This window comes from Notothenia rossii, assembly GCF_949606895.1.
Source record: "Notothenia rossii genome assembly, chromosome: 3".
NCBI lineage: Eukaryota > Metazoa > Chordata > Actinopteri > Perciformes > Nototheniidae > Notothenia > Notothenia rossii.
The window spans coordinates 80,776,115-80,799,914 of NC_136901.1; the positions used below are offsets into that span (position 1 = coordinate 80,776,115).

The 23,800-nt window shown below is 42.4% G+C and overlaps 2 protein-coding genes across 3 annotated transcripts in view; one reads left to right on the top strand and one right to left on the bottom strand.

Moving 5' to 3' along the window:
- The window catches only part of LOC307031997 (C-C chemokine receptor type 8-like), a 69,087-nt gene that overhangs the window by 35,091 nt on the left and 10,196 nt on the right, over nucleotides 1–23,800 (bottom strand). The window lies entirely within an intron of this gene.
- apln (apelin) lies at nucleotides 1,608–23,358 on the top strand. Its single transcript, XM_079668108.1, has 3 exons — nucleotides 1,608–2,120; nucleotides 15,863–16,035; nucleotides 19,084–23,358. Exons 1-2 carry the CDS (start codon nucleotides 2,054–2,056, stop codon nucleotides 16,027–16,029), a joined length of 234 nt encoding a protein of 77 aa, XP_079524234.1. The 5' UTR covers nucleotides 1,608–2,053; the 3' UTR covers nucleotides 16,030–16,035; nucleotides 19,084–23,358.

The window sequence follows — 23,800 nt, forward strand, 5'->3', positions numbered from 1 at the left end:
CTTGAACGTTGAATTAAATTGAATTCTGAATTACTCCCAACAACTCCTAACTACTAAGTGTGCTGGTAATGGCGCTATAATCCCCACTGTCTCTCATTATGTTCAATTGGAAATAATTGGTCATGCTTTCTGTCAGTGATCAGTGAGCACCTTTGAGAAAAAGCTGTGAACAGATTCTTTAAAGGCACTTGGGGCGAATTATCTCGGAGCTAAAAAAAGGACAGGCTTGGATAAGCATCTTTAGCCCCCGGGGGCTTGGCCACCCCTGAGGTGAGAGGATTGCTTCACATGAAGTGAAGGCTTCAAGTGCTGCATGTAAAAATGGAAGCTGCTCTTGTTGTTGGATCTGGAGTGGGTGGCACAGACATGTTGCCCTCTGGGACCTGGAGCCTTTGGGAGACAATGGGCGGGCTGTGTGAAGCGGGAGCTGCAGAGTCCAGGGTCACAGGGCCCCTCTTCTCGGGTCTACACCACTAAAGTGACTGTTTAGTGACAACACATAGAAAAGGGTTTGTGTGGAAGACTATGGTGGGGGGTGTTTGGAGGTTGTGACCAAAGGCGGTCCATCCATCATGTGTCACTTCAGCCCTTTGGGAACTAAAGTGAACTGAAGCCATACCAACAATAATTCATAAAAAAACACCTATGTTAAAGATTATGTTATTGTTGGATCAGATCTGCAAACTAATTGAACCAGGGCGAAGTACATTTTGTAATTGGGCGGAGTTCAGTGTTTTTTTTTCTTTTTTAACTGTGTATCCATAGTTTAAAACATACACAATTTATAGTCCTTCCTGAACGATTATCTTCTCAAGTGGGGATGTAGAAACTTCTCGCATTGAAATCTCTCCGTGGGTAAACGCGATAAGAAAACTTGATGTACTTCTAGTGCCAGCGTAGAGTTCTCACCATTCATTGCAAGAAATGCAACCTTTCCTGTTGATTGTTTGATTAAACAAATACAACTTATTTTTATAGCCATTGCAGGGTGGTGGTTTTCTTGTGGCTTTTGTTTGTGGAAAGAATATAATCTTTGTAGCTAAATAAAACAAATGACTTCAGGGGCAGAGGAACCAATTGTGCGAGTGATGTAATCGGGTAGAGTCTGATACGTTTTTTCTTGCGGTTACTCACAGCGTCACAAACACTCACTTCAAACGACCAGAGTGATTTAAGCTATACCTTCAGCGCCACTGAGGGAAAGAATAGTGAGGAAGAAAGGTCCTTACAGCTGGCATAGATACAAAAGCAGGAGAAAATGAACCTCATCTCACACCTTCCCTTCTTTCATCTACATCCCCTAATAAGCTGGTATTTTGATTCCTGGATTCCTGGCAAGCCGCCCTGTTTGCAATTCAAAGAGTTTTCAACAAGAGCATCTGTTTGGGTATTATCATAAACCTGCATGCTCCCCCACCCTTCACCTCCCACCTCCCCCCTTTTCCCTTCCCTCCCTCCCTTCGCTACCGCTCTGCTCTTTCCTCTGCCGTGTGCACTTGCATGTTTGCTTGAAAAGGGGTGGAGAGCATGGGTGATGGTGGGGTTAGGGGGGCTTTTCCTTGACCCACAGAGTCAATGATACATAAGCCACATGACCAACTAGACTCATACAAACGAACGGAGGGACGCACACTTGGAAAGACAGACCTGCAGGCTGACTTCCAGCACATTCACAGCTCCACTGAACTTGGCTCAGGCTGCCGTTTTTTTTACTGACAGAAGAAAAGAAGAAACACACATACACACACACCTCTGTGGGAGAGCTCAGATAAAGACGTGCCTTCAGTCTTGGAGTGGCGCTGTCACACACACTGATATACAAATACGCATTTAGACAAACACACAGCCACAGCCAGGGAGCCACCACACACATATTCCCACAAACTGACACACTCACTTCTCACACACAGGAGAGCAAACAGTCTCTCTCTTTCTTGCTCGCTCAGCTGCTCTCTCTCTCCCTCTCCCTCCACACACACACACACACACACACACACACACCACTACAGTATATCAGCGAGTGACTAGCGGAGAGCCAGAGGGGAGTGCAGAAATGAATGTGAAGATCCTGACGCTGGTGATTGTGCTCTTGGTGTCTCTGCTGTGTTCTGCCAGTGCTGGTGAGTACAGGAGCGTTCAGCCTCATCGCCGGGCGTCTCGCTCTGCTTTCTATTTCTCTCTCTGTTTGCCTTGTGCTCTTGCAGGCATCTGTAGTTGATCAGTTACCCAGCATGGTTAGCCTTGTGTGGGCTCTAAAAGGCAGGAATATCAGCACCTGGCTGTATACAGTACTGCACTGCAGTGGTTATACTGTCTGCTATTGTGCTGCCATGGCTTTTTATGTTAAACTTGAATGTGAGCTGAGATTGATCATTTTCCTCCCTGCCTCACCTTGATGAAAGCTTGGAACACTTGGAGAGGAAATATTGGTGTTGATGGACATGAATGTGTGGAGCTATGCCTGAGTGATAATAACGCTGTATGCATGGGTGATTGTTGTGGCTGTTATGAAATGTAAGATATGCATGGCACATGTTCTGTAAGGTGGAGTGATTCCGATTTATGTATGGCTTGATGTATTCCATCTGACCCAAGTGCTATATAAATCATTACATGACTGTGATTGTGCAGCAGGGCAACACAGCACCTATGCGTGCTTGCCTCCTGTGGTGATGATAATGAGCACTGTAATTGTTGTATGCATCGATGAGGGAAACACAGATCCCAGATAGATGGATCGTCTCCTGAGGGGCTTGCCGCCTTGTCACAGTACATTTCCGTAAAGTGCTGCTGGGTCTCTGGAGCCATTGTTGGACTAGATATAAATTCCAGTGTGGATCTAAAACGTCTGATATTTAGAACAAAAACATTGACTCGGGACAATTATACAGGGGCAGGGCATATTCTCTCTCATTGCTGGTGGGAGGAAACGGGTTCTGAGATATGTGGCCGGGGGTTTAGTTTGGAGAGCGGTGGGCAGTCTGCAGATGTGATGCAGGTAACATTGTAGTGTGAAAAAACAACAGTTAGGCCTGTGTAAATGTCTGGGCCATTCTTGGGATTATCACCTACCCACTAACTATAGTGGGTAAGACACACAGACACACTGTGTTTAAATGTATTACATGGGAAAGATGCTGTGTAATATAAGATGTAGCATAGTGTATGATCATAAGATATAGGCCTAGGATTACATACTATTGAATGCTGTTGGACTATATGTTGCTAGGTGCTGTGCTTGTAAGATGCTGTGTAGACTTTCTGCTTGATGCTGTCCACTCTGTGTATCGATCCACAGCCACAGCACTCACAGTTCCCATGCTTCCCAGCAAATTCGCTTCAGCGACATGCTATTTTTGTCTGAGGCACACAGCACATGAGTAAATGGGAAGCAATTATCTAGCATCATGGTCAGTGTCGTTTTTCACGCCCTGCGTGTGGCTAAGCATGTTCCACGCCTGAGAGCCCACCGGGCTACACCGGCGACGGGGAAAACAAGGCTGATGTGCCTCAGGCTTTCATGGGAGCTTATCCTTCTCAACGTTGTTCAAGTCATACCGCTTATGTGCCTCTCTGTTCCCCGGCTGCTACTGTAGTACCAGAGCTCCATTGACATACAGGAAGAGAGAGAAAGGGATTGAAGAAGAGGAGGGGATGCAAGTGTGTTGCAGCGTTGATGGGTGTGGGGAGGGATGCTAGCTGGAGTGTGTCTGCGTAGCACAAGCCTCTGCTACAGTATGCGCTGTCGCGGGAAGGTGTCGGAAGAGGCTCTGCATGTAGGCAGTGGGTGTGAAGCCTTTCATCTTGAGACAAACGCTTTTCCAGTTCAGTGGGCTTTCTTTCTCAGGCATCTGTGTGTGGACATGTGAGTCTGAGAAAGAAGATGCACAGCAACAGAGACAGCATTTGTTTGTGTGTGTGTGTGTGTGTGTGTGTGTGTGTGTGTGTGTGTGTGTGTGTGTGTGTGTGTGTGTGTGTGTGTGTGTGTGTGTGTGTGTGTGTGTACTTGCAGGAAGCAATTAATATAAAGCTGAATAAAGGGTGGGGAAGTGTGCATGATTGTATTTATGGATACATTTGCATATTAGCAAGAAGTCTTAGTGCAACAGGCAATTCAACTCAACAACCTAATGCTACTTACAATATTCATTCAGTTCACTAAAAGAGCTGCTGTGGCCTTCTCTAGGTAATATTAGCATCCTTTACAGTAGCAGCGCACTTCAATTACCCATCCTTGAAAAGCACTCTGGCTCAAGAGTGGGCTCCAGCTTTAGACATGTGGTATCCATAATTCATCCCGAGGCCGATCACTCTTCCTCCCTGTGTAACTCTTAAGACTGGTATATAAACAGTCTGAAAACATCTCGTGTCTCACAGCCTCTTAAAAGATATCAAAGCTTCCTTTTTTTCCCCATCATGGAAACACCCTGACAATCTTCACCTAGGGATGCTCAGGATAAAAACAATAGCAGCTGGCTCAGACATGCACACACACGCACACACACACACACTTAAACACACAGAGGGTGTAATTGTGAGGCCTGGATTGAACAGGTGAGCCAGTAGTGAGTGTGAGCAGGGCACAAGGCCCAGATCAGAGCCATTATCTGGCAGAGGAATCGTCTGCTTAGGAAGGGGGTGATTTTATGAGAGCTGTCAGCAGTGCTATTATTCCGTATTAAACTTTGATGTATTGTTGGGGCTGGCTGCACCATCATGCATGCATACCGTACTGTAGCTTGCCTCTTTCACATGCTCACCCCAGTGTTACGGGTCAATGTAATGAGGGCCACAGTACATGCAGCCACTCATTAAGGCTCCTCAGGGCATAAACCGGGGTGTGATTATTGTGTTAGCAACTTATATATATATATATATGTAAACCAACCGTAGCCAGGAAGCTTTAAATCATAATCCTAGGTTTTTCTAATGTGAAGAAGGTGTTTGTGCCTGTGGACGTGATTATGGCGGTTGTGGAGAGAACAAACACAGCTAAACTTTTCCAGATGTCCAGGAATAACATAAGAACAGTGGGCAAACATGTGTGTAAAAGGGGAAGGAGAGGTTATTACGGGATCATGGAGTATCACAGAGCCTTTTCCTTTTTTATTTGTAGAGGGGAAAGGAGATCCTGAGCACTACCTGGGTTTATGTCACAGAAAAACACACACACATACAGAGGGTCAGATGAAATCTCTTTCATGAGGAACCTGGATTTCCTCTTCATGCAACATTACGACGAAATAGAGCCAGAAGCCTGAAGCAGCAGGGAAGTTTATGCTGCATACGATGCATACGACACACACACACACACACACACACACACACACACACACACACACACACACACACACACACACACACACACACACACACACACACACACACACACACACACACACACACACACACACACACACACACACACACACACACACACACACACACACACACACACACACACACACACACACACACACACACACACACACACACACAGTAGCCAACCATTTAATATTATATATAGGGCATTTCTTACAACAGCATCACCCTTCCCTATTTAAAAAGAAAATATTTGATGTAGCTAATTTAAAAGTTCATTCATTTGTTGTATACTGTATGGTTTATTTGATGCTAAATTGCCTCAAATTACGTGAAGCTACAGTACAGTGTAGTTTAGGCTGTTTCAATTGTTTGCGACTGCAGGGTTAGCGTTGGGGGTAGCCATCTTGGAATAATGTTTACACGTTCCGAAAGTCGTTAAAACTGTAGGTTTTCCCATTCTCCCTATTATGTTGGCATTAAACTGTGGTGGTCGATGTTGCAAATGAATAAGCAGATTTTTTGATAAAGTTCCTTGATTTGGCAGGTATTTAAAAAGCTGGATTTTATATAACAATTTCTATGTCAAAATATTTGAGTTTCTGATATAAACTCATGTACTATACAGCAATATAATATTTGTCCATAGCGCCTTCCCCTGTAGGGTTTATTCTAAGCAACTCATTGTAGCTGTAAGTAAGTTTGAATGAGGAGGTTTTTAAAAAGCACTCTCTGTGATAAACCCTTCACATCTGTATAATATCACCCAGCATGAGCTTGGTGAATGGCACTCCAAATTGCTCTGGAGGGGGTGGGAGTTGAGGAAGAGATTTAGTGAAAAATCATAACTCATTTGGTAGGGATATAAGCTAACCTTTGGGCTAACACTCCCTGGAGAGCTCAGCTGTTGAAGACTTTGGCATATGTGACTGCTGGGCTGCTGTAATGTAATTCAGAACCCTTTGAATGAATAAATCTACTCACTTAGATCTTCCCTTGAGAGCAAATGCATTGAAGGAAAAAAAAGCAAAAGTGGGAGTAAAAGACGGGCCAAGGGACAGAGAAATAAATGAAGGGCGGACAGGAAGAGAGGCTATCTGGGAGCTCAGAGGTTGTGTAAGCTTTCCACAGAGGGGGAAGTCACGGCTACATCTAAAAACTCACAGCTGGTGATGAAGTCTGTCTTTACTAAATCACATGTGGAATGATGACACTTGTTGGCTGTATAGAAGCTAAACATGCTTAAACCTTGTAAAATGTAAATGAAATTCTGACTCCATTCTGATTCCTTATGTATATATGTCTGTTGCAGTCCAGGCCCCCTTTTGAGGGCATAACCTGAAGGATTGGGGCAATGGGGGGGTGTAAGGGGGTCCTGTGTTAACCAGACCTCATGTGATCACCAGACCTTATCCTCAGGCCCGGGGCGCTCCTTACAACTTAATTAGAGCCAGATATTCTCCAAAACTGCTCTGGTTTTCACTACTGACCAACATTAAAGTGATTTATGAGTCTCTTTTTGAACATTAAGTGTTACATTTACAGCAGTAGTCCAGCAGATCATATTCCTGATCAAGATCTGAGTGGACATTTTTATTAACGGTCTGCCAGACCGCAAGATAAATATTGCGGTCTTTAGGAATGCAGGTGCTTTAATTATTTTCATGCTCAATTTGTGGGAACCCAGAATTGAAAAATACGACTTCTGTGTATTGCTCTAGAGATGTCATATGTGGTAGCCTTTCATAATTACAGCAGCTAAACAGTAATGTAGGAGTAGGAATGATTACTCTTGAGAACCAAATAAATATGGTTTAGGGTTTTGTCACTATTACCGTCAAATCTCTATAGGCGCCCTCATGGATCAGAGAGATTTCATATAATGTATGGCTAAAAGAGCTGCACAGCTGGCTGTTGTTAGGCAGTTTGAATCAGACAAGGGATTGCCTTGCTGTGAGGATGGCGGTGTGGATTGGGGCTAGGGATGGTGTAGAGGGATTCCGTAGCTTTGGGGTTCATTTATTGACGCGTCCACTGGGATCCGCCTAAACTCCAAGCCTTAGGCAACAGGATGTGCACGTCACTTTATTCTCAGAGATTTATAGGACGTGGTGGTGCACCTCATGAGGTTTCAAACTGTCACGGAACCTTATGTTCTTGCCTTTAATTGAAAAGCTTTAAAATACAAGATCTCTTACATCTTCCACAGAACTGGGGCCCTTCTGTGACAACACACAAATCACTCATTTATGAAATCATGCATTATTCAACACAAATGCTCCGTCTTTGAACACAAATGTTACTTTCCCTGGGAGAATATCGCACACATACTGTTCCACGCTTAAAAGTTGGTCAATCTAATGATCTGCCACTGACTAATAGCGTGGATCTCTCGTCTGCCTGTTTCCTGGATCAGGACAGGGCCCCTCGCTGCGTCCCTCTGTCTCTACTCAGGAAGGGAAGCCCTGCTATGTGGGCCCCTTGAACATGAACAGATGTTTGTAAAAAACAGGAGAGCAAAACAAGATATTGGAATTTATAAACATGCATCAGGAAAACAGTTTATCCCAACAGCTGATGAAAACCTTGTCAACTCAGAGGGCCGATGGAAACTAAACTTTAGCTCACTTTCAGCACAGCAGCTGAAGCTGTCAGTAAAAATCCTCATGAATTATATATCTCCCCTAAATAGGTGTTACAGAATTGCTTACTATGTTTTATTGCTAACCTTGAGCCCAAGGTGCCTTTTTGCTGCCGTCCATATGCTAAGTTAACATTTCTGTTTTAGAAGACTCTTTAAATAGTCCAAGCAAAACAAGCGTACAACCCAAGCAGCAAGAATGACTGGCCTTTTGAGATGAGATAACATTTCATAAGTGTGACTGTTTGATTAGAGTTTATTTTCATTGCTTCAGTATCGCTTCAAAGCATTTAACCTCCAAAGTCATATATTACTAACCTATTAACAGACTTCGAAAAGGCCATAATAAAACAATTATGTTGAGCTGAACTGAGTTGCTTTGGTTATGTTGTGTTATAAATGTAGTTTTGCATTCAGAATTAATAATAATAACAAAGGAAATGTTTCAAACTGAGAAAATGTAGGTCCTGAGGTTTTCATTTTTACATTAATTAAGAGATTTTCGGATGACTGATCGATGAGATGCATAACAACTAAACACATCTTAATGTATTAAACCGTTTTGTCCTTGTACATGTGATTTTGCATATATTCCCACTGTCCTTATATGCACCAATATCTCAAATAGTGACACCCTTTGTTGAGTTAATCTTTTCAGTTAAGCTTTAGCTGTTGTTGTTTTGTAATCTTGAGTTTGGTTGGAGTTACACAGTCTGATGCAATGTGGCTGCCTCTTTCCTTTAATAGTACTGTATAAGCTATAGGGAGAGACGATGGTCCCCTCGGGCTCTAAAAGCTGCAGTGAACCCGGCGCAGTGACGTTTCCATCCCTCTCTGTTTCTCCCACGTTAAATGGGAGATTGCATGTAGGTTCACAGCATGGGGGGAGCGATGACACTGGAGAGGGAGGGGGCTGTGTTTCCCATCTGATTAGCGTGCCCATGGAAACGGATGGTTGGAGGATCCCTTTGCCCTTGACATGCAATCTCTGGAGATTAGGGCAATCGTCGGTAGCCCTACCTGACTGCTGTACCTGCCATGCGCAAAAAAGGAAGCTTGCTGAACAGTGGAAATCCACACAGGCATCTCTTCTGCAGTTTTGACACTCCTTAATACAAGTTGTGAAAATAAACCTCCCCTCTGAATTGTGAGATGTTTGCTCTGCCTGATCAGTAAGCTCCAACCTGCAGTAACCTTATAGCCACAAATTCACCCCTTCAACTGGAGTGGGATTGTGAATAAACCAACAGGCAGTCAAGTGGTGAGGGGAGTCAGTGGCTTTATTAGCTGCTCGATGCTGCTGCTGCTGGACCCTTTGAACTCACAGCGCTCTGATCATAGCAGAGAACGCAGTCTCACACCTCATCATTTCATACACTCTCTAATTCAGGAGCATATATATCACCACACTTCACAGGCGGCTGGCTCACTCAAAGGGACATCTGCAGAAAGCCAGAAACTGCAGGGCTGCACAGTTTCTTTTTAATTTGTTCGGAACCTTAAGTGAGGGTGGGGGGTTGTTTTCCGAGCAGGTTGGACGAGGGGTTAAGATTAAAAACGGCTGTAAGTGGAGCAACTTTTTATGCACTGTTTTGTTTCCTCGCTGGAGTTTGTATAGACAAAGCAAGCCTTCAACTCAGCCACAAGCCCAGTATTATCGCGGCACAACAATGCTGCATATCAAACAGTTACCAACATAAATAAAAGAAAGAGCTGCCGACCAAAACAAAACAACCCCCCCCCCCCCTGAGAGGAACACTCAGTCAGAGGCCAAGTGTGGTTACCCACAGAGGGAGGTTCAAAAACATCACAGTCAGAGGCTGTTCATGGATTCAGTCTCTGTGCAGTGAAATCTGTAAATTGAGAACCTTGTCGATTTCAGCTGACAATGTCATTCTTTTTTGCTCTAAACTGAGCGCCTTTCATGGTGGCTGCCATGGTAACGTGGTCTGAAAGTCGGCATGCAATTGGTACCAGTTTCTGCCAAGGCCCAGACTTACTGGTAGGCATGCGATAAGCAGCATTTCCGACACTAAATGTTGGATTGTGAAAGCTGAACAACGAGGGATTGCCTCCTTAGTTAGGCACCGTTCCATATGTGCAGGATGAATGTGTTCAGCTATCAGGCAGCGAGCAAATCCCCAGTATGATGCTGTAGCAGTGCTGAGGCTTATTGTAGGTTAAAAGAATGATTGACTTGTATCTGGCACAATTAACACATCTCATCCATGGCTAAATAATCCTGATCCCCTAATGTGCTTATGCAGAGGGAAGCATCTTTGCCAATGACATGTCTGTCTGGCTGTGTGGGTTAGTATGTCTGTGGTGATGGCATGAAGGGATTCATTAGCTAAGCTACTTTTAGTGAATGAAGTAGGGAGGCACACGATGGAGACAGCAGGCTGGCTCCTCCAACGTCATGGTAATAACCATGGCTACACACACAAGGGTATTTATTCTTCCTCTCCAACACCAACACAAATATTGCTCTGTTACCCATAAGGATTACACAAACACATAATGAGCTACAACTACCTCCCATATAGACACACATAATGCTGTCCTTGGTTTGTTTTTGCAATAGAAACCCAATCTATTATTACATAGGGAAATGTTATGGAATGCTTTATTATTTATAGTGTTTATGGTGTGGGAATAGTCCCAAACGTAACTGGAGTGTATTGACTTATAGTTTAATAAAACATTAAATACTCTATTTTATTTTGCACAACAACTGGCGCTGTGATGGTAGTATCCTACATGAATAATAGCTGGTGTTTTTAATTGATGATTAATGTTGTTGAATCAAAACACACTCACTAGGAAAAGTCTAACATGCAGATGTTTGGCAGGTATAATGTAAAAAGCATTCAGCGTTTTTGTAAAGCATGTTTACATTTACCTATTAACAGAAAGTACAGCTGAGGATGATGGGAAAATATTGGCTTAGGTTTTTGTTCATAAAGGGAAGGAATGGACAAATTAAACTTGAAACCAATCATGGCGCTAGGTTGAATGTTAAGACCAAATCAATGTTAACGGTGGTGTTGATGTTGTAAAGTAAACGCTGAAATCAGTCAAATGTACCCTCTGGGGATAATGAATGTTTGTTTCATGTCAATCCATTTAACAGTTGTTAGGATATTTTACTCTACACCGAAGTGGTAAACCAACTATGCAGCTAGTACGTCTCAAAACATTATAGTGACCTATGAAGGAAACCCAGCTATGATTATTTAGGTTTTTGGATGCAATTTTTGTTTGTAAAATCATACAGTGGGGCTTCACTCTTTTTATTTCAGTGCCAACTCATTCCCGTCATCGCAACAAACCACAGTGAGCAAGATTTATGGCGCAGAGTTGTCAGACAAGTGATAGCGGGACAGTAAAGAAACAAGAAGAGAGATGAAATGTTTTGAGACACTCACCCAGCTGAAAAAACGGATCAATGAGATTGCACACAATTGATTCATAATCAGTGTGACCGTGAGTGATGAGCAAGACAAGTAAACAAACAGATACGAATCAAGAGGACAATAAAATTCAATTTGCGCTGACACAGAGAAAATGTAACACAGCAAGGATTACATTTTGGTGGCCATGCTTGACTACATGTCTACATTGATGAAAGAGTTCCTAAACGTAGGCTACTTGTTGCTACATTTATACTCACAGACTTGTATCACTTAGTCTCTTGTGTCATAGTGGCACAAATACCCTTTCCTCTGTGGTTGCATTTACAAGCGCAGACATTTGTTATGTGGTTGTTTTGGCCGCCAATAAACACAAATCAGCTTTACAACTATTAATAAGCAGCTACGGCCCATTTGCCATGCTGCCTGCGTTGCTGCATTGATACACAGCGCTGTGATGTACTGTCTGCTACTGCCAGCCGAGGGGCCAGTTGATGAACTTGGCATTAAACCAGAGGACAGCCATTTCTCTTCTCTGACTGGACGGACAAGTGCTGGAAGATGTATAACTCTCCAGGCTCCACTGATGGACTCTTTGCAGCACCAACAGGGATAAGCTGTCAGTTTCCCGCTTCCCGCCGGGCCTTAATAAGACGGAGAGCCGGCCATTTAAAAAACACAACATAACAAATATCACCTCAGGAGGTGCTTGTGAATCTAGGGCGGAGAATCAGGGAGCAGCCAACCAGCTATTCATCTTTAGTCTGGAGACTGGCCAGTGTGTGACACTGTCAAATATTCTCCTCTCTGCCTGACCACTTCTACAGTCTTCTCTTCAACCCTATCCTTCTTAAGGAGACGGCAGAGGGTATAAGTAATAACCAGCATTCCTGAAATTCCACCTTTATTAAACTTTAATTAGGGAATTACCAAGTGGGGGAAGAAGTGTTGAGATTTGTAGGAAAAGGGCAAAAGCAGGGGTTCCAAGATCATCAGCAATAGATAACACACGTGTTGTTGTAAGACAAATGTTATCCTGCAATTTTACGGTTTGACCAGCAGAACATAAACATGGGAACCTCTCATGGGAAAAGATCAAATGGGATACTATAGAGACTGGAACCAATTCCAGAGCAATAAGATAGAGGAGATATCTTTGTTTACAGAGATGAACTCTGCATTAACCAATGATAAACCTGCCATGAAAACAATCAAATGGTATTATCCAGATGCAACAGACGCTGCCACATTTCATCTATACGAGCTCCTCTACAGATGGGTAGAAGCTAGCTGTTGCTATATGTCATGTCTGTCACGCTGAGATGCTTTCCTACAGGCTGCAGGGGTTAATCTATACTGCCAGTGTTATCACTGGGGCCCGGCTTATTTTTAACAGCTTTCATTACACTTTTCTATCCTGTAGCCAGATTGGATGGGTTGAGATTTGTCAGGAGAATCATGAGATGTTCTCCCTTCCAACCACAGAGCAGCAGCTGACAGCTTGCTATGGCAGGAGACATCTAAATTGTCTCATTATGGACCTGGGTTATGACAGCCTGAGCCACCGTGTGGGAGAAACAGCACGAGTTGTGTGAGCCGTTGCAGTGAGCTGGAGTATGCATAGCCACTCCTAAACTAGCCATCGCTCAAACATCAGCTGCAGTCACGAGATGTGTAGCACTGTAGCTACAGCAGGTATAACTGTGAGACATTTATGTGTCAGTATGTTTTAAACAGTGCTCGTCAGACGTGGTTACCATGCTTTGTAATGGAGTCTTTTTTACTGCTTCATCACCATCCATATGTATAGCCTACCAACAATGTGTTTATTATTATATTGTTGAGCGAACAATATTTTCAAAGATCTAGCCACTTGCTGTAAAAAGAATTACAGCTAAACGTTAAGAATGTTCAAGTCTACTTAGGGGTCACTGGTGGACAATCCAACTCAACGACTTTCAGCCCTAGAGCTCATGGAGGATTTCACCTTCTCTCTGTTATTTTGCAATGAATTGCTTCTGGCACTTTTCCATTTATATAACCAAATCTAAAACTATTTTTGAAAATAATCTGAAAATGTGAATAAGTAATGTCTGTTTGACCACATTCAGGCTTTACACAACACAATCAAATTGGACCATTTGAATCATCTTACACAACTTAAGACGTAATACTGCGTACAAACTAGATTGTTTTCGAGCATACAGTTATGGCACCTTAAATACAGAAGACTGCAGTCTTGAGTTTCTGTGTGTTCTAATGCTGGCTTCGTTTCAGCAGAAAGAAGAAGAAGGCCCCCCCATAACACTCAACACAGTGTTTTCACATTGAACCCCCTGGATTTGAAAGAAATGAGCTGAAAGCCTTCAGAATATGTCAAAGTCCCTCATTCACAGTGTATCTGGAGCAATAACAAAAGGATAATGCACAGATTAGTGCTCCTCGGGGCAAGATGGGCTTTAGATGCGGAAATATGCAACACAGTCTTTCCCTGCTGCAAATGAATTAGCCCACTGTTCACCCACAAATATGGTGTGTAATGTGCTTGCGGAAGAAGCTTAGTGTGGATGTGGAACTTGAGATGTCTGGCATTTCAGGGATATACATTGAAAACATTCAGCAAGCTGTCTAGCTCAGTCATGCAGTTCGCCGTTATTTAAACCTAAAAGCTGGAAGCACTTGTATTTTTCCTCTTTCTCTACTGAGAGTTGTTCTTTCAAAAAGGTTTTCAAAATGCCAGAGCTGAAGGTCAATAATTAAGAGAGGCTGGAGAGAGACTTTGCTTCCTAATGGTGTTTTTGAATTCTCCTCTTGAAGAAAGCTGCCCTCAATTCAAACATGTTGATCTTTGCTATTAAAGGAGAGTGTTTTGAATGCAGTAGAGACAGTTGTCTGCTGTGCATTGTTCATATAACAGCATAGACACTGACGGATGAAACCAATGGTACGGAACTAGGGATCATCATGGCTTTTGTAAGCTGCTTAAGTGCCTTCCTCAGTATACTTGCCGCTTTTCCCAACCTCTACAATTGACTAGTTGACTTATCTTAAGCCATGTACTCACCCGAGCCCTCATAAACTGGACTAAGGTGAATCTGTCGGGAATTCTAAAAATGGTAACCGTGTCTCTGAGGAAAGGGGACAGGAATGTCATGACCCCATGTGAGTGATGTCAATCTGCTTTTTGAAGGGGAAATGGCCAACAGAAATGTGTATTTTCTTTGGCGGGAAGAGGGTTAGTTTGGCTCTGAAGAAGCTTTAGAAATGTAGAAGGCGTGCTCAAAGCGATTTTCCATTAATTTGACCTATTAAGTTATTTGAAGAAATAATAATTTTGTGTTAAAGGGTTATCTGGGCTTGGTTTCAACACTGAATATGCCTATTACAAACTAGAGTCGTGGCATTTGAGAAGTGGTTATTTAAGAGGCTTGGTTGGCATTATGGGTAAGTTAGAATCCAGTATTTAGGATTTGAACCCATACTTTGGACTAGAAATCAGAATTTCTTTGCTTCAATTGAATTGTAATTTGTCTCTTGTGATTCCTTCAAACTAGCATCACCTGCTAAAAAGATAGAATACCACTTTTATCACATCTACACACTTCCATTAACTTACATTCTTTATGAGATGGATACAGGTTACCTTTATACATGGTCATTTAACTGTTGCGTCACTGTAAGTAATGCATACAAAGAAATGGCCACTGGGATATTCAATTACTTTAACATGCCATAATAAAAGCCCAACTCTGCTTTTCCTCCATTTTTATTGGACTTAATAACTGGCTTCAGTGTGAAAGATCACCCACATTAAATATCCGATTACAAGTTGAGATTACTGTGAAACAATCTGGAAGAATATCTGTATTTCCACGAGCAGGTCTTTCAGTTTGCAATAGGTTAAGAGTTCATAGAGATACTTAAGGTGGACCAAACCATTTGGAAAAGAGGGGCTTAGAGGGATCAGGCCACACTTATTGAGAGATGACTGAGAACATCTGGGATCGTTCCCAAACACACATGTACTCACACACCACCTAACATTCACAAACATTCTCACACAGACGCAGCGTTATTAAACTCATCTCTAATCTCGGATCAAACACTGCGACAGGATGCACCTCCGCGAGGTCTGTTGCTGGGCGGCGTTTGTAATCTTGATAGTGATAGAGACATGAGACACGAGGGTTTCGGTTTCCCCGTCTATCTGCTTGGCTTGGGTTCCACCGCGCTGACTTGATGAACTACAATGCTGGGTGGGCTTAAAGAGGCCCACACACACACTCTCACACTTATCTATACATGTCTCTTGTTTCCTCATCCATTACCACTGTGATCCCTCTTTGGATTTTGCTACACATTTTCCGTTGGCACTGATGGACTAAGCAGATAATCAAAATGTGATACTCTGGGTGAGAAGAGGCTGTGAAATGCCATTTTCTGGCGAGGTTATCTAATTGCTCTCTCCTCTGTGTGTGTCTTCCAGGTCCCATGGCCTCCACAGAACATGGCAGAGGGCTGCAACAGGCGGCCACAGTCAGAAAAATTGTCCAGCAAAACTCTGCGAGGGGCGGCCAGAGCCACAGACCAGCCGGCTGGAAGAGGAGACGCCCACGGCCACGTCTTTCCCACAAGGGGCCCATGCCGTTCTAGAGCAAGGTGAGTTTATAGCAGTCAGAGGTGAATAGACGCTCGTTAGGTTTAGTCTGGCAAAGCATGCAATCAAACCTGTGATTATACGGTCAGTAAAAGTGGATTCTCGTAAAAAACTGTGCTATTCTCTCCTACATTTGACCAACTTTCTGTCAAGTCAGAGCTACTTGTTTCTCGAGGGAATATGAGCCAAAGCACTTTGCGAAATATCAAATCATATCATATCTGCTGACTAGTGAGGAAGCAATTTCAAAAATACATTTTTAAGTGGTCTAGCTGTTGAGTCTTAAAATACTTTGTTGGCAGAATCAGTAGTTTCAGTGACGAAAGGGAAACTCTTACAGGAACACTGGGAACTCAGCAGCCAAACTCAACTCCAACAAATGGATGTTTTTGTTGGCATTGAGAATAAGTGCATGTCTTAACAGATTACTGAACTTTAGCCTAGCTGCATGCCTTAGTAGTACAGGGTTTGTTTTTAAGGCATTTATTTCCTCATGTGGGAGACAGTTATACTTAGAAACCCAAGCTTTGAGTCAATTCAGCTAGCATAACTCTTTTCTCTCCATCTCATTAAGTAAATTAAACCCTTTTACCAAAGATAACACTTTTAAGAGTTGGGTTTCATGGCGGCGGTGCTTTTTCCGTGAAATAATGTTTAACTTGCTGTGAAGTAAAACAAGCCTTTGGGTGAAAACTCTTTCATCCAAAATCAGAGACAATATTTGACTAATCACTTTTTCAAAGTATAGTTTTCTTTTCGGAACCTAAACAAACGCTCTGTATTTATAGAAAAACAGATCAAGCTTCATTGAGAAACTAAATCACTAATCAAACAAGATGATCAAATGTACACAGTGTATAAAGAAGAAAACTCTCCATGCAGATGGTAGCATATCTGTGAATTGAACAAGAGCAGTACGAACTTGCATTAAGAAGGGCGAGACCCATTCATAAGTTTCTCCCAGACGCTGTGAGAGACAGGGAAACCCAGCAAGACACAATATCCCTGCAGGAGGTGCCGACTATACAACACTGACCTGCAGAGGGTCGCCATAAATTAAAGCCATAGTGAGAGGAGGCTGCAGCCAGAGAGTGTCAAGGCATGGTTAATCAGTTTTGAGGAAAAGAGACCAAAGCTATAGAAGATTGGAAGCTCCTTTCTCTAAAGCAGGTTTTACAATCTATAGCGAATTCTCTATCATTATTTTTTTGTACTCCTTTTATCAATAAGGGGCTTTCGAGGCTTAGCACAAAAGTGAAAACAATGGGTAAGAACAGAGTCAGGGAAGTCTACCCTTGAAGGACAACGTGAGTCCTCCAACTTTCCTGGGTCTGCCAATAAAATGTGAGAATCCTCTCTGCTAGTGGAGTATTCAGAGCTTGGAGTGTTTGGTGCCAGAATGCTGGCCACAAATACGGGGAGCTTCAGGAAGTTGTGAAGCTCAGTAAAAGTGAACGGCTCAGTGAGTCACAATGCTGTCTTTGCAAACACCTCTTAAACCACAACACGCTCAAGATTTCCTTTTTTTGTCTGCTTCCCACTCGGCTCCTCTCATTCTTGTGAAGTTCATAGTTCAGCTCATTCAAGAGCTTTTTCACATACCATGCTAATTTACCCCGACGTGACCTCAGTGGGAATCAAGCTGTCCTTTAGCAGCGGTTTAGAGGTAACACTACCAAGAGTCACACAGTAAATGATCCAAGGAATACACTTCTTCACAGTTTAGTCCCAGTTTGTTCTTTATGCCTCAGTATGATGTATAATGACGGAAGGAATTCATTCTCATCTGGCATCAACCTACCCAACAGAAGGATTTTAAAGCCTTTGTTCTTCCTCGTGTTTCCTTCGCTCTTCTTCAGTTTGTGCTGATGATGGGAAAAACACCTTCTGGAAGCAGCTGGAGATGCATTGTGTTTGATCAAAGCTAGGAGACATCCAGCAGAGAGCTGGTGAGACTCAGGCAGACAGACTGTATGTGGATGTCATTATTATCCTGAGTGTAATTACTGCGCTGCTGAAGTAGACTTTAAGACCAATGATTAACTTCACAGTGTCTGTCCACTGAGTCTATGCTGTTTAGCTACATTCCCCCTTTTCAGTGTCAAGAGCAGCTCATCTCTTATTTTCTTAGACACCTGAGGCAAAGCTTGACTTTTCATCATTACATATTCCAGATGCGAGAGAAGAACGATGGTGACCCAGGTCATCCTCTTTGTGCGTCCCAGTAGACTCAGTTTCGAACGCGCTATAAGGACTCTTGGATCTAAGCTGTGCCTGTCTAAAAGACGATATTACAGATTTAGAGCCGCAGGCAATTTATGAAAACCCCTTGAGAACCCCGAGTGTGCGTAAGCTCAGTGCACAAGTCTTTCATCAAAACAATATAGAGCAGGTCTGCATCTCTTTCCATACATTCACTCTGTTATGTAGTGTGACTTCAAGGAGCTGCTGCACTGACATCATTCCGTAGACCGAAAAAGCACAAAGACGACAACAAACAACGTCTCGATGGAGATTAGACACACGGAACATCAGTTCTCGGGGCATTACATGAACGCAGAAATATGCCAACTTGAAACAAGAGCAGACGCTTATCAGTGAATGAATGTTGTTGTCATGCAACAAAGCGTACTTGTACTACACATCTGCAATCTCGGGAAATGATCACAGAACAAGGGCAGATTAAAGGCGAAGGGAGATCAAAGATTTCCTCATTGTTAAGGAATGATCCAACGCCCCTAGCGTAGCATAGCGGGGTGCTTGTGCTTTAACGGCGAGATATACAATTGTTTTTCTTACTCCCTGTCGCATTTTCCAATCAACACCATGCAATCTGTCTGGAACATGTCTGTGATAACCTTTTCTTAACTTGTTTCTAGTTTTTGCAAGATAACATAAAACACATTGAGAGCTCTGGTAGAAACTCCCTGAGGGGCGTGCTTCTAGGAAAGGAAATAAAAATGTCTTAAGAAAAGAAATGATTGTTAGGAAGCAAAAAGATAAACACATGCTGATGGCTTTTTCTCTGTGTTTTTGTTCCTGTTTTGCAGGCACTGCTTTGAGCGCCCTCCCCCAGGTTCTGATTTCTATGCTCTTCCTTTGCCTTGGGGGGCCTTGCAATGAAGGGCCTACGCTTGCCCAGCCTGAAGAGTGATGTCCATAGCACCTGCTGGTTCTTCAAGCAACTCTGTCCACAAAAAAATCAGGACAAGCCGCTCACCCTCAGCTCTAGGAGGATTTGGGGGGCAGGGAAAGGGGGTTGGGGGGGGGGTATGGAGCCCGAGCTATCAGACTCTATTTCTCTGTCTCCCTCTTTCTCTTACTCTCACTCCCTCGCTACTTATCTATCTCTGTCTTCTCCCAAGTGTTTTTTTTTTTTTTTTTCACATTTTCTATAATTTGCTTAATAGATCTCAATCATAGAGTGTCTCACACACTTTGCATGACATGTGGTGGAGAGGGAGCCCGGTCAAAACAATCTGAGTCTTAAAGCATCTGTCATTTCTCCACGGTGTGTTATTCCCATCCCTCAGATCCAAGGTTACTTCAGCCGCAGATTTCATTGCTGTGTAGCTACTTAACAGCTTTACTAGTGGCAGAGGGCGCTGGTTATGTGGAAGGGCAGGGTCCGTTTAATAGTTGACAATAGTAGGTTCACTTATTGTTCTCTGGATGTCTGCTGCAAGAAGGAATTCAAAGTTGAAATTGGAGGACATTTGATGACACTATATTAATCGCTTAAAGATCATTTTTAATAGTGCTTTGTACCTCCTAACACATTCTACATGTAGATTGGACTGAAAGAGAGCACCTATTGTCATACAATCCATTAAATAGTTCCTTCATTTAGGAGATTCTTAATCCAAAGCTATTTTGGTGTTTCTCATTAACACCTTGGGGGGTTTACTGACACGCTCAAGGTTACTGTAACATAGCCCACCTTGGATGAGTCTTTTGACCCCATATCCCAATCCTGTGCCCAACCCCCAGCCTTCTCCCCACACTGCTGCCCTGCGCGGCTGCTCTTCACGACTGTTAACTGGCAGGGGAAGTCTGCTCCACCGACGGGCTGCCTTGCCTTTTAATGAAGTGCCAAATGATAACCTTCTCCACAATGCTGCCAGAAACTAAGGAATAAAAGGTTAGGGAGAAACACATTACCTCTTGTTTAAAGTCTCAATACACTGACACATTATGCATTTTACATTTCTGCAAACAGAAATCCCACGTGAGACAATGTTAGCAAGGAGGACAGTTAATTAGACCCAAAAAAAGGAAGGAGAAGAAACAGCTAATATCAGCTCAGTTAATATTCCACCACGATCAGCCTACCATTAGTGCTCTGGCTGTTTTAATATTCAGCATAAGGCTGGTTTAACCCTTTGACCGAAATCTTTCACAAACGAAATGCTATGCCTTTCCATCATACTGGAATATATTACTGTTTAGGTTTATTCCTGTGTTTAAGTAGTTGTATTTCTTTTTTCTCAGGGTGCTGTGATAGAAGCTTGTACTAGAGCAGTCTATTTTGTGCATTTATTTAACAAAACACAAACATACAGTACATTAAAAGCATATACTGTATGAGCATATTTTCGTATATTTCCTTACTCTCCCCCTATGTATTCAACAATATAGCCATGTATCCAGATTCAGTCGTTTCTAGTCATCATCCTTTCCCTACATTATGTTGGGTACAGTTGCCTTTCTAGTCTGCACAGGTGGTCGTGGCTTTGATCATTACGCTCATTAAATCCTGGAGTTAATCTTTCTCAGATGGATCTCCCCAAGGCTGGCCGGGGCCACTTAGTCTGAGCTCATTGTTAAATTGGCTTAGACTGAAACCACACCCTTCCCCCTTGTCCAATCCTCAAACCCGCTGATTCAGTGTGTTAACATTGTAACATATTAGGACTGTAACCTGTAGAGCGGCCACCATCGTTCTTTGTGTGTTAGGTGTGCCGGAGCAACTTCCGAGTTGTTTTTTTTAACTAAGATATTAGTTGAAATTCTGTCCGCTGCGATCCAATCAGCACACACTCCTGTTTCAAGCAACTGGCAGGTTAACCTAGATATTTCAAACACCTTTCCCTCTCGCCATGTCTCATGCAAATATTATAATAAAAAGTGGAGTCTTCTCAGCCCCAGCTTGAGAAGCTTTTATTAAGAGAGCATCTTAAATCACAGTGGTAATCCACCCAGCCAAGATCACCTTGATTAAAAATGTATTAAATCCTTGGGCACTGTGAGGAGTAATAATTTCAGTTTCACCATTATTTTTTCATACCCTCTCAGACAGAGATGTAGATTTCATTAATGCTCCACGGGAGAGAGAGAGCTTGGCTCAGGATGTCTCATGTATTATTGGAGAAGATAGTAGGAAGATATGAGCTGGGGATAAAAGTTCAAAGCCACTGGAGTTTGGATGCTGGAAGTAGACTGGGTCATGTTAAGGGGTTCAAATCAATATTTCCCCATCTCAGAAGTTATTGTTACGGAGCCGAGCAACGTCTGTAACCGCACTGTTCTTCATGAATGTATCCTCACCATCTGCACCAGCCATGCTGCCCTTTCAGAGACCAGAGCAAACCTATGTTTATGTAAAATACTCTTTTTAATCTTGGTCTGGTTATTAGTTAATTCCAAAAATAATTCAAAAGCCAAATATCCCACTGATCCAAAGCCTCCGGTGTCAACTAGTCCCAACTAATAGACGTGGCTTTGCTCCAAGACTTCTCTGTTTGGGTTTGCAAGGCTGCACTTTTGCTATTCCATTATGCTGCTGGAGAAATACACCCTGAAAACAAGAGTCTCTTGGTATGGAATGGTTTTCCAGTGTATTGTGACAATTTTTTTGTCTGATTCTTGTCTAGCTGGTTGTCCAAAGCTTACTTTTTTAAATACAGTGTGAAAAGCTGTATGTTTTGTGGATGTAACAAAATAGAAAAGTAGTCTGCAGCACAATGTCGTGGACACGTGAAAGCTTTCAGGCATTCTTTTTTTCTAAATCATAGCCCACAGCCCTCCCCTGCACATCAGGTTAATGGGCCTTGTGGTGTGGAAGGACAAGCACGTCCAGGCTCAAATTGAAATGGTAAACCAATACATTATGCTCGGGGAGCAAAACCATTTTCCTTAATGGTCTTTTCCAGCAAGGCTTACACAAGAGAAACGATTCCTATCCTCTCAATGTTTCCTCTCTAGTTCCTCTTCTCTGTGACCATCACAAGGCCTGAGTAATGTTCCTATGCACTTGTTAGCATGTTTTCCTGGTAGAGAAATGTTTGTTCTGAAAACTTGCCCCTTTGTGTTTAGTTATTTTTGTCCAAATGCATTTGGCTGGGAGTGTGTAAAAAGTGGGGATGACAGGTGGAGACAGATATAAGCTAGCAGCAAGTTTTAAAATATTAGCTTAGCGATTGATCTCTGTTTCCTAATAGCTATAAACACAAGCCCCACGAAAAATGATAAAAGGAAAACATAAGGTTTTTATGTTCCAAATCATTCTACATTCTACCAGATACAATTCCTTTAATATGACACTGAGCTCAAACATTTGACTCATTGTAGAATTGGAAACAGAGTTGGCACGCAACACATTCCATGACTTTACCTTATGAATCTCTAAGCCCATCAAACTGTATCATGTTGGCCTTCAGAGTGGGTGTCTGCAAGATCAAGTGGCTGATATTCAATCCAACGCATTCACACATTTCCACCGGCTGGGCAATCCAAAGGATAACTAGATTTAATCTCCCATGGGAAATGACTAAGATCTGTCATTATCTTGGAGCCTCAAAATGAGACTTCCTGCACCCAGAATAGCACAGGCCCCTCCTGCCTTGATTGCGACACATTCTCCTTCTAACCACTGTGTCCAAGATCAGCTCCATTGAGAACAATCTGAGGAGGGATGAGTCTGTAGGCTTACACGCCATCGCATCAGTGTTACTAGATCTCAAGCAGATACCATTTTAAAAGACGATGTATTACTCCTGAAACTTATGTTCTGTTAATGGTGTGTGCTCATATTACTCACCAGGCCAAATGTACAGTCCCTGTCTCTGTTTTGATGTTGAACTGGGCAAAAATAAATGACATAAATAAATAAATAAAACAAGTGTATCAGAAATGGTTGAAATACTGTGTACATATTTGAACTTTTGGTTTCTAATTTATAAAAGATAAGCTTTAGCTCTTGGAGTACTTATTTTATTTTTCCTTTCATGCGTAGCTTTGTGTTTTTATTTTCTATTTCTGTAAAGTGTGTAAATATATCTTTATGATAATAAGTAATATTAAAATCTTATTTTAAGAAAAAAAAACCTGTGTCCTTGTCTTTCTTGGTGGATAATGAAAATGAAGTATGAGTGTACATAAAAACTGTAAAGCTTCTTAGGCATATTGGTGCTTTGTGCTAAATGCTAATAACTGTGCTAACCAACTGATGTTTAGCAGCTAATGCAGGGTTGCCAACTTTGGGTACCTGGCTGGAGTGAGATTTTGATATCATGGGTTTAATTACACATATGCGCACTAAATGACTGCTATCGTGTCAGCAGCGGGACCTTAGCATATATATAGGATATATATACAATATATACAAATACACAATATTGGACACAGACTATAAAGGGCACAAAGTTTCATTCACTAATGAAAGTCAAACACATGTTTGTTTCCACTGTTTTATTGTGTGCCTGTCGCGATAAGAAATTAATTGACTTATCGTACGATAAATAAAAATGAACTCGATAAATTGTCATT

Bases quoted from the DNA above. Each gene is read 5' to 3' on its own strand.
- apln (XM_079668108.1), top strand. From the start codon at position 2,054: ATGAATGTGAAGATCCTGACGCTGGTGATTGTGCTCTTGGTGTCTCTG. The intron at 2,121-15,862 runs GTGAGTACAGGA...TGTGTCTTCCAG, and splicing joins GCTGTGTTCTGCCAGTGCTG to GTCCCATGGCCTCCACAGAA.